Below are 13,726 nucleotides of genomic sequence, written 5' to 3'. Positions count from 1 at the left end.
AAGAAAAATGCAAGGTATGCATTTTATTGTCATTCATTGTCAATGAAATTAAAATACTTAAATAATTTACATTTTGTTATAATATAATATATTTTTAAATTTTTATAATAATAAGAAAAGATCAGTGTATAGATTTAGTCTGCATTAGTTAAAAAAACATAATTTTGAACTATTAGAATTTTACCTTGAAAGTTATTTGGATCAATAATCTGCGTCAGCTCATCTTTAGTCAAACACCATTGCAAATGTGAGGTAGATAAACTAAACTGTTAGGTGTTTGATTATATATTAGGCAAGGCAAGGCAACTTTATTTATATAGCACTTTTCATACACAAGGCAGACTCAAAGTGCCTCACATATGATAGAGATATGGCCAGGAATGTCCAACACCTTGTGCACTGTAAAGTAAATCGAAAAAAGCATTGACTTACAAAGAAGGCACTTTTGTATCATTTTCACAACCTTTTATTTTAGTACAAAATAAGTCTAGCAAAGGGAATTAAAATGACAGTGGAAAATAAACCAGATGGGATTCGAGATCTGGAAGCGTACTTTGGCAAAAACAATAAATATCCGCTTTTATCACATGTTTAGTGCATTGTTTCATTATGTTCACATAACCATGACTTCTAAAATGTTTTTTCTTTGTCTTATTGCAAGTTCGGTTTGGACCATAAAACATAACTTACAACCAACAGTTTGCAATAGTATCCAGCTGCAGCCCCGGAGAACATCACCCTGGCGTGACAGAACATCCAGTTCAATTCCTGTTTAAAGTATGTTAATTATCTAAAGGGTAAGTCTAGTAAGTCTAATAAGTCTATAAAGTCTGTAATGATATTTCTATTGAACTGATTGATATAGCCTTCAACCACAGAATGATCCCAACCTCCATGGGGAAGTGGAGATAGCAGTTGGCTGACACTCCTGAGACCGGGGTTCAGGTCCAACTAATGCTCTCTAATGTTTAGTCTAATGTAAAGTCAAGTATAACCTCCAAACATACTCTGGTTAGCGTCTTGGTGGTGAAGTGGTCAGGGCTGTTGGTTATTGCTCTGTAGACTCAGGTTCGAGTCCCTGCACGCACGGCTAATAAGAATGCTGAGCTTTCAGACACTATGTAGGTTCGGGTTCCCCGCTCAGTACCAGGGTTCAAGAGGTACCTAAATGGATATATCTTATTTCTCTATCATGTGAATGGTAAAGTCAAGTATAACCTCCAAACATGTACTGGAAGGTGTCTTGGTGGTGCAGCGGTCAGGGCTGTTGGTTAATGCTCTGTAGACACAGGTTTGAGTCCCCGCAGGCTAATAAGAATGATTTTATTGACATTCAATTTCATGTGACATTGCTTCTTGTGAATTGTTAAGTCAATTATGAACTCTGATTAAGTCTGACCCAGTGTCTCTGTGGCGCAGGTGATAGAGCTGTTACCTTTCTGTTCTGGGGACATCGGTTTGAATCCTGCCATGGCAGGTTTTGTGGGAATGAATGTATGGTGAATGGATGAGTGCGAATAACTGTCTGTGTGAATTGATTACTGTGAATGACTTAATTCACAATAATCAATTAGCACAAACAGTGATTCGGAATGAATGGGTGTTTGGGAATGACTGTCTGGGAGAATGGATGGCTGGGAATGAGTGCACTCATTCCCAGCCATCCATTCTCCCAGACAGTCATTCGAAATGAATGTGTGAGCGAATGGATCCCTTCACTAGACAGTTGTTCCCACGAACTGCTAATGGCAGGAAACAAACCCATGTCCTCCGAACAGATAGGAAACAGCTCCACCACAGAGGCACCTCTTGTTTGGTAAAAGTGTAAAAAATACACAAATATTTTAGACGAACCCAGGTCGTCAGATCTCAGATGAGGTTGAATTCTTCAACAGACGGCGTCGTTCTCCATTGCGCCACCGAGACACACAGTCTGTGAATCTCAGAAGTTCTACTGGTAGTTCAAGTTAGAATGTACAGACAGTGGACACAGGAGGATTTCCTAATCAACATCGTGTGCTCTCAAATGCAGGATGTATGTGGTCTAGTGGACTGACCTTCATAAGCACTGCAGACCTGTGTTCAAGTCCCACCAATGACACTATTCTTGAGACACGTGCTCCTCGTGGGTTCAGCTCACGCCAAGATTACTTTCCCTGGAATCAAAATACATTACAATGATCAATTTCAAGTGAACTGTAAAGTCAATTATAACCTCTTACCAGTACCTTGCTGGTGCCTCTGTGGCACAGGTGGTAGAGCTGTTACCTATCTGTTCTGGAGACATAGGTTCGATTCCGGCCTAGGGCTAGGCCGGAATCGAACCCATGTGGGTGGGTGAATGGATGAGTGTGAATAACTGTGTCTGATATGAACAACTGATATTATAATCAATTTCAAGTGAACAATGCTATGTGAATTGTAAAGTCTATTTTAAACTTTAACTGAAGGTGGCGCAGTGGCTAGAGCTGTCGGTGATCAACTCTGGAGACGTGGACGTTACGAAACCGACCTACTGCGCTTGTTATTAGACAACCCGTAACCTATGTGTGTTCCTAAGCTTTCCTTGGTGAGTGCAATCTAACCTATCTAGGGGGTCAGGTGCGAGGCACTCACCACAGGTCCACAGCCACCGTAGGCGAACAGCTCCGTGTCCCGGTGCACCGGGATTACACCGAATTCTGCGGCCCACCGATCTGCACGAGTTTGAAGCGTAGACAGGCACGACAAAAACATAAATAAAACATAGAACTTAATAAATACATTTGATTTGATTAGCATTTTACAGACCCATACAATGGATAGGGCGTTTAGTACGGTCCATCACCGTTGCTTCTTTACCCATAAACAGCTACAGTAAGGGTTAAATTACGCTGATAAGAATGGAATTGGCCTCGCTTAATGTTAATAGCTTATTTAACATTCTGTGAAACAAGGGAATGCTTCGACAACATATGGGTGAATCCTTTCTCAAACTATTTGTAATTGAAAAAACAAAAATAAAAGATGAAATGTAGATAGATGGTAACAAATAATAGATAGATGGTGTTTTCTTTTTTATCACTCTGTTATATTAGATGTAAAGACTTTATCGATTAAAAGATATATCCATCTATAAAGTCTGGCATCTTAAACGTCAAAGTACACTGAAACACTGAACCCGATCAGCGGTGAATTGACTGATCACCAAACAGGTGGTCAGTTTGAGGGTGAGGGGAGCCTGCGTGCGTTTCTGACCGTGTTGGGCTGCAGGTGAGCGAGCGAGGGCAGGTTGAAGAGCCCCTGGATGAGCTCGGGGGGGCAGGCCTGGCCCAGCCACAGGAAGAGGGCGTGGCCGTTCTCCAGCAGGAAGGCTCCGCCGTCGGACAGGCGGTCCTCGGAGCAGCGCAGCGGCGACGGCACCGCCTCGCCCTCCAGCTCCATGTTGTGCTGCGGAAAGATCGGAAACGTTACAATTGATCGGAAATCGATTTTTTCGAAAAACCATCATCTACTGAGTTCCACTGAGTTCCACTGAGTTCCATTCAAAACCATTTCTAGCCGAGTCAGAGTCACCCCCCCCCCCTCACCAGTGGGATGAGGCGGGGGTACAGCAGCGGCTGGGTGTCCTCCACGCCCATGGCCATGACGGCCAGCCGCTGGTGGGCGCGGTCGTGGTCGTCCGTGGACAGCTCCTTGCTGCCCACCAGGGGGGCCGTCCTCATCAGGCTGTTCATGTACACCGGGAACACCTTCATGGTCTCGGGCAGGATCAGCTGGGAGGAGGGGGGGTGGATGGAGAGGAGTCCATTAGACCAGCCAGAGAAGTCATTACATTTAGGCCCAATCCCATTTCTACCCCTTACCCCTTCCCCTTACCCCTTGTTTTGAAGGGCTAAGGGGAAGGGGAATGGGCCCAATGCCATATCTACCCCTTACGCCTTCCCCTTACCCCTTCAAAACAAGGGGGAGGGTTAAGGGGTAGAAATGGGATTGGGCCTTACATTACATTTGTAAGTCGTGTTGCGTAAAATGTTACAGTGGTCTCGTTGGGGTAGAAAATATGTATGTCCAGTACGGTATGACACTATTAAGCCGATCGATCAATGACCTGAAGGCACTTATGAATAACTAGACTTTACCAAATATATACAACGCTAACAGAACAAACTAAAATCCAGCGAAATTGAAATGGATCAATGAATACAAATATTATCGACACGCAACGACATATTACTGCTCGGCACTTGTTTCTATGAATATCTTTAATGTACCCACAGCGATATGTTGTTTCTCTTTCTTCTGACGAATGTACTCATTGTAAGTCTCTACTGATAAAAGCGTCTGCTAAATACGCTGAATTTAATTGTACATTTAAACGACATGTTGAGTCTTAACAACACTCCGTCTTTGGATCCAGAGCGTCTTGAATTGGACTACGCAGTGAAGTAAAACTCTGCACAGCCTTTTGCGGGACATGTGTCAGACCCCTGGGAAGAGCTGCACCGACATCACATAAAATCGTGAGACACAGTTTCTTGTATTTGGGAGCGTGGTCAGTGGTCCACCGACCTGGCTGGCGGCAGAGGGGCTGGCACAGTTCTTGCGGTAGCAGGCCAGCATGTGGGCGGTCTGGTTGACCAGGATCTCCCGGACGCTCTTCAGTGGCTGCTTCAGGATGGCACGGTAGGCTGGGGAACACCGGGATGATAAACAGTTGTAAGCTTCAGGATGGCGCGGTAGGCTAGGGAACACCGAGATAATAATCATTTATTAGCCATCGGTATTTATATTATTGACTGTAAAAAGGCGCTTGACACCGGGGGAATAGAGACGTTGTAAAAACGAAGTAATCAATAAATGAGTTTAACATTAATAGAGAAAAAACAATACATACAATGTGAATAAAAATAACAAACTCAACTTATTCAAGTCAAGTTTATTAAAACCATTCACATGTTTTGAGTAAGAGCCCGCTTTCCGAAAGAAGTTAATAACTGCCTTGGCATTTTTTGAGCTCAGTTTCATCCACCAATTTAAACCGTTGTGGATGGCAGTAAAGGGTTAAACGGACATCGTTGCAGTTTCGCAGGGATTTCTCTCCTGATATTGTAGGAGATGTCATCCGCAGTCATCTTTACGAGGAGAGCATGGGGTCCCGGTTACCAGGAGAGATATTAATCCCAGTGGCTGGTAAGCCGACGAGCAGCCATGTTAAACCAGACTTTAGGGTGATGTATGGAGTGGCAAGGAGAAGGAGTAGGGGGGTCAGCCTGGGGTCAAACCCAGGCCCCGGCATTACAGTGTGGGACTGTCTGTCAGCACGTCTTAGGTATGATGAACGTGCGTCTGAAATAAAGCACTGCTCAGACTCCTTTTCTCATTATTACTGCTACTTGGACAACGTTTGCTAAAGCCTCTGGCAGGTCAACTTGTACTTTTTCTTGTTTTTCTTAACGGGAAGGTGTTTGGAGTCATGCCGGCATTGTTAAACCGGCAATACATATCAATTAATACTGTTAATATTGAGATATGATCACACTTTAATTCATCTGGCATAATGTATCTTCTAACTAAAAACAACAAATGAACGTCTCAACTGGTTTGGTTATGACGTCTCTCGATGACTGATTAACTTTTAATTCAATTGTTGGCGTAGTGGAATATATATCCGTCATCTTATCATCCCTATGAAGGTATTAAGGCTGTAAACGAAGCGAACGGATACATTTTAATAACTGGTATTTTCCAACTGACATTTCTAACCAACATATTCAAACTCAAATTGAGGTTCAAATAAGCTGAGGAACACAGAAGAGTTACTGCGGTGTGGAAACGCAAATGGAAACGCAAATCTTTAAAACCTTGGGTGAGGAGAGGGGTCGGGAACTAACAGAGAGAGTTGGATGTTCACCTGTTTTGGCGAAGAAGTTGATGAGCGAGTCCGTCTCGCAGCTCTTGAACAGCTCCATCAGCTGTAGCTGCAGTTCAGACTGAGGTTGTGGACGCGCAGACGCCTCTGGCCCCCGACGGTGGTGTAGAGCAAGGCACACTGGGTAACACGGACAGACGGACACGGCTTTACAACAACAGCGGAGGACACGATTGTTATCAACGAAGCGCTGGTGATGTATCGTGTCTGATGATATAAAATACAACGATGTGGTGCTGCTGTGTAGCTCAACTGGTAGAGCAAGGCATTAACATCGCCAGGGTTGGAGGTTAGATTCCCACCAGGGCTGTTTTACGCTGACAATGTTTGATAAGGTGTTGTGAGACACTTTTGATCGAAACTCCCACGAAATGGCATTCATCAGATTATCCACCAAATGGTTTAAAAGATAATAACTAACCCATGGCCAGCAAACATTTGCTGGGCGGATTATTATTGTGTTTTGATACATTCCTGTAACAAAACAGACCTGTAGATTATATTTCCCATTCATCGGTTTGCTGAGCGTGCGTTGTGCGTGCGCTGCATGTGCGTTGTGCGTGCGGTCCGCCGTGACGCGCGTACCTGCATGAAGGCGCCCGTCTCCTCGCTGAGCGTGTCGTCGTGCTTCAGCTCCACGGTGATGGCGTGGTCACAGTCCACCGCCGCCAGCTCCACGTCCGTCGTGTTGTTCATATACACGCCGCCCAAGAAGTCCGTCGCCGGGAAGCCTGGCGGGACGGCGACAGAGGTTGAGTTACTGCGGGTTGACTGTTAAACGGGATGGGTTGACACATATATTCAACATGACTGTAGTTGAACAACAACAGTCATAAGCAGGACTTGAAGCTGGGTCCCAAGCACTTCATTCAGCAGGTCTTCAAACTTCAAATGGAAGGCCTGTCATCAGTGGGCCATTGGCTAAATCAACATTGTGGTATACAATAACTTACATGATAATCTTCTTCAATTCAACTATATCACATTAAAGCACAGATTCAGTCCTTTGTCGCAAACAGGTGAAAACAAAGTAATAATTATATATATATATTAGAGCTGTCAGTTAAACGCGTTATAAACGGCGTTAACGCAAACCAAATTTAAAGGCGTTAATTTTTTTATCGCGCGATTAACGAAATTATTTTATAAAAGAAAAAAAAAAACTCTCTCAGGGAGCGAGAACGAGAGCGAGAGAGAGATAATGGGTGACGGCCAAGCCATTGTGTTGGTAAACGTCACTCATAAATATATCTACAGTCCATTAGTATGCATTTAGACAAATACATGAAATATGAATTCCACTAAATTCATGCAAATGTGCAAACCTTTGTGTGTGGTTGTTGAAGACACACTTAAGGCATGATACCAACATAGGTTTGCAGAGGACTACATACAGTACAATATGCACACTGAAGGCCTGATGCCATCATAGGTTTGCAGAGGACTATATACAGTATGTACACTGAATAGGTTTACAGAGGACTATATACAATATGCACACTGAAGGCCTGATGCCACCATGTTTGCAGAGAACTATATACAGTATGTACACTGAATAGGTTTGCAGAGGACTATATACAATATGCACAATGAAGGCCTGGTCCCACCATAGGGTTGCAGAGAACTATATACAGTACACTTGAAAGGGGTGGGGGGAGGTTGTGAGGGTCTGCAACCAGTGTCCATCTCAAGGGAAATACAGGCTAGTGGAATAAATAGAAGTTGCTTACCTCTAGCATGGCTAGCTTCACACAGTTGTTCGTATGCACTCTTGCTCGCTTGTGTTTTTTTTATCCGTTCCGACAGATGTTTCAGGTCTGTCAACCCTGTCTGTGTCCACGAACTATCACACGCACTTATTTTAAAAAGTATACAAGGAAAGCAAAAAATTGCATTGGCATACCCACAGCTAGTTAGCCAAGCCTGAACCAAACTCTGAAAAACTTCTCTTGTAGGCTCTATCCTTTTCTCTTGCTTGTTGGGTTATGTTCACTTCTGGCTTTTTCTTTTACTTGCAATTTTTCTGCAAATGTTCTTCTTTCGAAGGGATTCATAAGAAAAGACTTAACTGAATTTGGGGCTAGCTGAACTCACAGGGAAACAGTGGTAGCAGTACTCAAAGTCGCCAGCTTGCCGATCTCTGAGGTAATGGCAAATGCGCGGTTACGCGCAGTGGACGGTGCACTGCGCTTGGGGCTATATCATGAGTGCCCCAAAGCCATACAATTCGACGACGCTGATTGGCGAAATTATGTACTATTCTGCCTAGCAACGGGGGAACCATTGGCTAATAATTCAGGCATGTGGGGCTGAGCGAACTGCGCCCCACGGAAGACATCACCAAAATGAACGTTGAACATGTAGGCCTAATGGTGCGTTTTAATATCCATCCGTCTCGGAGGTCCGAGGACGTTGCCTAGCGACACGCACAAACACGCCCCTTTTCCTCGGACGGCGATCTCGCCATCTCGGTTGAACTCAGTGGTGACCGAGCGAAATTCCGAGACAGAATTCAAGATGGCTGCGCCCATTGTGACTTGAAGTATGAACTGTTTTCATTGTGCTTGGACCACTTTGGTGGTTTAAATGGTCATTTCAATCACTCGTATTACTGCAATACCTTACTGCATCCGTATCTCTGCCTATGTACACAAATATATTGTATTTGTGTACAGCACTTTGGTCAACTACTGTTGTTTTAAATGTGCTATATAAATAAACTTGACTTGACTATGGCCTATAGCCTACTCATATTGGATCGCCTGATCCTCTGCCAATGCTACCGCAACAACAGCTTTCCGGCTGGCGTCCAAGTTTTCCTCCAACGACCGCGCGAAATAATTAAACGCTTGAAGTGTGGGCGTGGCATCAGATCCGAGATCCGAGTCGGTTCGCAGAGAATACTCGAACGCACCATATAAGTCAATGAAGATTTAATGATGGGGGATTCTAAAGATATTCTAAAGTAAATGCATTATTCGAATGCAATTAAAATAGATTAATTCTCAAAATGAGAAGATTATTAAAAAATATATATAGTATATGAAGTTAACCCTCCCCTATTTTATTATTATTTTTAATAAACTCATTTAGAAACTATAACCGGCATGGACTATAACCTGGGGTGGGGTGGGGTTTACAACCAAGAGGGTCTTGCAACATTTTTTATTCTCCTAGGGCGAATAAAAAATATTAATGTCATTATTGAAATTAAATTAACATAGCGCCCCTTCTCATTGTCTGCCTTGAGGTAACCAATGAAGAAAGAAATACACTTTAGACATTGTAATGTCATGTGTGACCTCTTTCTATATTGGATGATTGTTTGTTGAACATTGATCATTCTCTCAGTGGTGCGGTGGAGAGCACTGTTGGATAACCTCTGTAGACCAGGGTTCCAGTCCAACTGATGAACTCTTACGTCTACATCATGTGAAGCCAAGTACAACTTCCGAGCTAATCCTAGCCGGCGTCTTGGTGGTGCAGCGGTTAAGGGGTGTTGGTTAACACTCCGTAGACTCAGGTTCGAGTCCCCGCTCACGGGCCATCAAGAAGGGGTCCCCCGTATAAGGGCCTTCAACGTGCCTGCAGAACTCCCCCCTTCACGGGGGCTGGGGGGGTTACAACCAAGCGGGTCTTCCAACTTTTTTTGTACACTTATGTTTGAACATCTAATTTGTATAAGTGTTAAAGTCATTTTAGAAATAAAAACCAGTATAGAATGCCACGAGGGGACTTGAGCCAGCAACTCTGGTAATCATAACCGCTGGCTCTCCCCACTCCACCACCAAGTCATTGTGGTTGAAGGTGTTGGGGGATAGATATGACATTCAAAAAAGTTGCAAGACCCTCTTGGTTGTAACCTTTATGCCCCTAGATACAGAGACTTGGGTCTAATTGTCATTATTGATAGTGACATCAACCACCATTTTAATACCGTTACAAAAATGTTTCAACTGCTTTTCTTATGCTGTTTTTTTCCAAACAACCATCTCGATTTTTTTTTCAATATTGTTTTTATTACTATCATTGTAATTTTTCATCATTTCATCTTTGCACAAAAACATACATATTTTCAGGAGTCCACCAACCCCTCCCATCCCGTTTCCACCACTAAAGTTTACAGTTCGCTCAAAACACGTTTTTTTAAATCAATGTAAATTACAGCAATGTAAAACAAAAAAAACAAAAAAAACAAAAAAAAAATAAGGAGAACTAAAATCAGCCCTGATAGAGAATAATAAAACAGCAACAGCCAGAGTAATAATAATAATAATAATTAGAATCCAAAAACCCAGCACCGTAATACAATGATCAACTTCTGGAGGAGAGGTGGAAAGAAAAGAAAAGAAATCAAAGAATAGAGGAATCCGAAAAACGTAAAGTAGGGGTTCGGCCTCGTTCGGAAATGGATACAGATGTGGAGGGCGACGGTGGGCGTGTCCATGTGAAATAGTAATACAAAATAAAAATATAGAGTCTGTCATACGGACCCTATAACATCTCGCTGCTCACACGCTGGCCGACAGGAACTAGTTTACGCAATCGCTCGCTACGTCCGCTCCCCCACCGATGGGAGCATGTAGGGAGTAGGGAGGAGGAGAGATAAGGACCTGAGTGTTTACGTTGAGTCACGGTCGGTATCTTACTTTTGTCTTGAGCTTTATTTTTTGCGCGCGCAGACACGTGCTCGGATATGGGTGGTATCTTGTTGACTTGGCTGCGATCATCACGGCGTTGCTTGATAACAAAATAAAACGGATAAAAAAAAAACAAAGAAATGCCCTCCAAAATAAAAGCGCAACAGTTCAACCCAACTTCCTTCTGCCTCCCTCCCCCTCTGTGGTTCTCTCCTTCCTCCTTTTGACAGCCAATAAACAGGCCCGTACATACCCCCCCATGTTGTAAAATTGAACTAGGACAAACAAAAACAAAAAGTCATGTTTTCAGACGACTCGCCATCTTCACTATGAACAACAGTTCCTCAATCTGGAGTCACCGTACAACTCTGTATGGGTGTGTTGCTCGTGTGTGTCTAGTACTTTGTACACAAAGGAAGTGGCGAATGAGCGTGAATGTGTGTTTGTGCAGATAAAAGGTGCTGTACAATTAAAGGCAGCAATGATATGATCCCTGTAGCCCCGCCCCCCCCCCAAAATCTTAACCTGTACAAACCCCGACATTGTGTTTTTTTTTCCGTCGTTTTTTTCGTGTAATTTTTATATGACATAAAAATAGAATATTATCAAATCAACGTAGAAGAGAAAATAATTCACCATTCATATTTTTTTCCCCGTTTGACTTTCCAGTGATCTTTTATATACGCAAACACACGCACAAGTTAAATACCCCCCCCCCTCCCCAAAAAAAATAATACCTCCGCGGGGACACACGTAATCTGACAGACGTTTGGAGGGTGTGTGTGTGTGTGTGTGTGTGTGTGTGTGTGTGTGTGTGTGTGTGTGTGTGTGTGTGTGTGTGTGTGTGTGTATGTGTGTGTGTGAAGAAGAAGTGAATAAATGAGAGAAAAAAGGGGGAGGGGGGGGAGGGGGTGTCCGGGTAGACATTCTGTGTAAGAAGGCGCGATGTCAACCGAAAGCCATAAAAATGTAAAATACAATAACATTAAAAAGAAAGAAAAAACAAAAGCATGATCAACTGAATTTATTCTCGACATAACAGAATCATTGGAGCCCCGCCGCGGCCGGCTAGCGGAGCTACACAGACACACTACGGCCCTACACGCTCATCGGTACTCCACGGAAAGGCGAGAAACATTAAAAAGAACAACGACACATGAACCGAAGAAAAGAACAAAAAACGAAGGGACAAGAAAAAAATCGACCCCCCCCCCTCCATCGCAAGACCACCCCGCCGCTCCCCTGACTACACCCTGCTTTTCCAGTGCACAACTGTTTTTGTTAAAGAGAAATAAGAAACAGGGAGCATTCTCTCTCTCTCACACACACACGCACACACACACACACACCATCTTATACATGTGACGACGTCATCATCGTCATGTCGTCATCATCGTCAAGTCCAACAGGAACTTGCATCATCGGCGCGAGGGGAGAGGAAAACAAGCTAACCTAAAGTATCCGGGGGGGGGGGGGGGGGGGCAGGTGCCTCGTGTGCATTGTGTGTGCGTGTCTTGCGTGTGGGCGCGCTTGTGTGTTTTTTTCCAAGTCCAGAATGAAGGCAATGGGGTAGGGAGGGGGGGCAGAGTGGAGTGTCATATTAGGGTGGGGGTGAGGAGGTGGTGGTGCCGGTAGGGGGGGGGGGGGGGGGGGGGGCATCAAGGTGGCGTTCCGTTCAGCTCCATCAACAGGTGGAGCGGGTGAATATCTGTGCATGGGTGCGTGTGTGTGTGAGTGTGGTCGAGGGTCCGTTCTCTTGGAAGCGTGGATGAGGGGGGAGGAGGTTTGAGGGGGGAGGGGGTTTGAGGGGGGAGTGAGGGGTGAGGGCACTGTCAGGGTCCAACGAGTCGTCCCCCGTCCGACGCTGCCGTCTCTCTCTCTCTCTCTCTCTCTCTGGGGCCTTCAGTCTCTCCACCGTCTCGCCCTCCCCTTCCTCCCATCATCTTCTTCCATTCATCCCAGAGCCACGCCCCCCCACCCAGAGGAACAAACCCCCCAGGGGGTGCGGGGGGGGGGGGGAGGGGAGCTCAACACATGGAAGGGGGAGAACACAGAGGAGGGAGAGAGGGAGGGAGAGAGAGAGAGGGAGAGAGAGAGAGACCCTCCCCTTCGACACCCTCCCTAGAGAAGCAGAGGCTCCGCCCCTCCTAGGCTGTTGATGGTGTCCTCGTCTTCGGGGGGGGGGGGGGGGGGGGGGGGGGATGAATGAAGAGGACACAGAACCGTTGAACCCATTTGAACGTTCGAACGAGCAACGCCGAAGGAGGAGGAGGTGGAGGAGGAGGAGGAGGAGATGGAGGTGTTCTTCAGTCCCCTGGAGGGCGTCTGGTGGAGCGGGAGGGACCCACTCAGCCCTACGTCATCAACCCCCCCCCCCACCAATTATCAAGGTGGAGAAACGCAAAAAAAACGAGAAACGTCTCCGATAACAATCAGCCAACAGGAACAGTCCATTAACAGAACACGAAAGAATCAAGACGCCCTAAACGCATCCGCCGTTCTGTCGGGCCCCTCCCCCAAAACCCGCCCCCATCCCCCGTCAACCCCTCCTCAGGCTCCACCCCTCAGTCTAACCCAAACCCCCGCTCCCCCCCCCCAGAAAAAACACATTCACCCCACGTGATGAGGTCCCCCTCACCCACCCCATCGAGGATGCCGGGTGTCATGGCGGCTCACAGCTTCAGCTCGTTGGCCACCTTGGAGGCGATGTTCTTGAAGGCGATGGAGGTGCCGGAGATGCGCTTGAAGCGCACGCCGTTGAGCGAGAGGCGCGGCAGCTTGCACACCTCCATCTCCCACTGGACGAAGTCGTCGCGCGCCGGGTTCCCCGACACGCAGAGCAGCATGTAGCGCTCGCGCGCCTCGTACTCGCAGCCGTTGGAGTCCAGCACCTTGCGGATCTCCCGCATCATCTCGCCGGGCTCCATGGACGACGTGGTCTTCATGCTCCACGTGAAGCGCAGCGAGCGCGGCTTGTTGGACAGGTCTTTGGAGGCCGGGGTCAGGCCTCCGGGGCCCATGGTGCCCGGGGCCGGGGGGGTACCGGTGCCGCCTGGGGGAGGGGAGAGGAAGGGGGGAGATGTGGTGAGAGGGTGGAGGGAGGGAGAGAGAATGAGAGAGGGAGACAGAGTGCGAGAGCGAGCGAGAGCGAGGGGGAGAGAGAGGGGGAGAGAGG

The 13,726-nt window shown here is 46.0% G+C and overlaps 1 protein-coding gene and 1 pseudogene across 8 annotated transcripts in view; both read right to left on the bottom strand.

Moving 5' to 3' along the window:
- Window positions 1–2,799: 2,799 nt before the first annotated feature.
- On the bottom strand, window positions 2,800–13,217 carry LOC115529925 (protein transport protein Sec24D-like; annotated as a pseudogene).
- mark2b (MAP/microtubule affinity-regulating kinase 2b) overlaps window positions 10,560–13,726 on the bottom strand; it is a 47,315-nt gene continuing 44,148 nt past the window's right edge. For all 8 annotated transcript variants that reach the window (XM_030338064.1, XM_030338069.1, XM_030338067.1 and 5 more), the window contains one exon: window positions 10,560–13,603. In XM_030338064.1, the coding sequence (XP_030193924.1) occupies window positions 13,224–13,603 (380 nt within the window). In that variant the 3' untranslated portion in view covers window positions 10,560–13,223. The remainder of the gene's footprint in view (window positions 13,604–13,726) is intronic.

The sequence above is a fragment of the Gadus morhua genome, chromosome 17 (assembly GCF_902167405.1).
Source record: "Gadus morhua chromosome 17, gadMor3.0, whole genome shotgun sequence".
Classification (NCBI taxonomy): domain Eukaryota; kingdom Metazoa; phylum Chordata; class Actinopteri; order Gadiformes; family Gadidae; genus Gadus; species Gadus morhua.
Note: the sequence above shows the minus strand (reverse complement) of the source record. Positions and strands in the feature narration are given on the sequence as shown.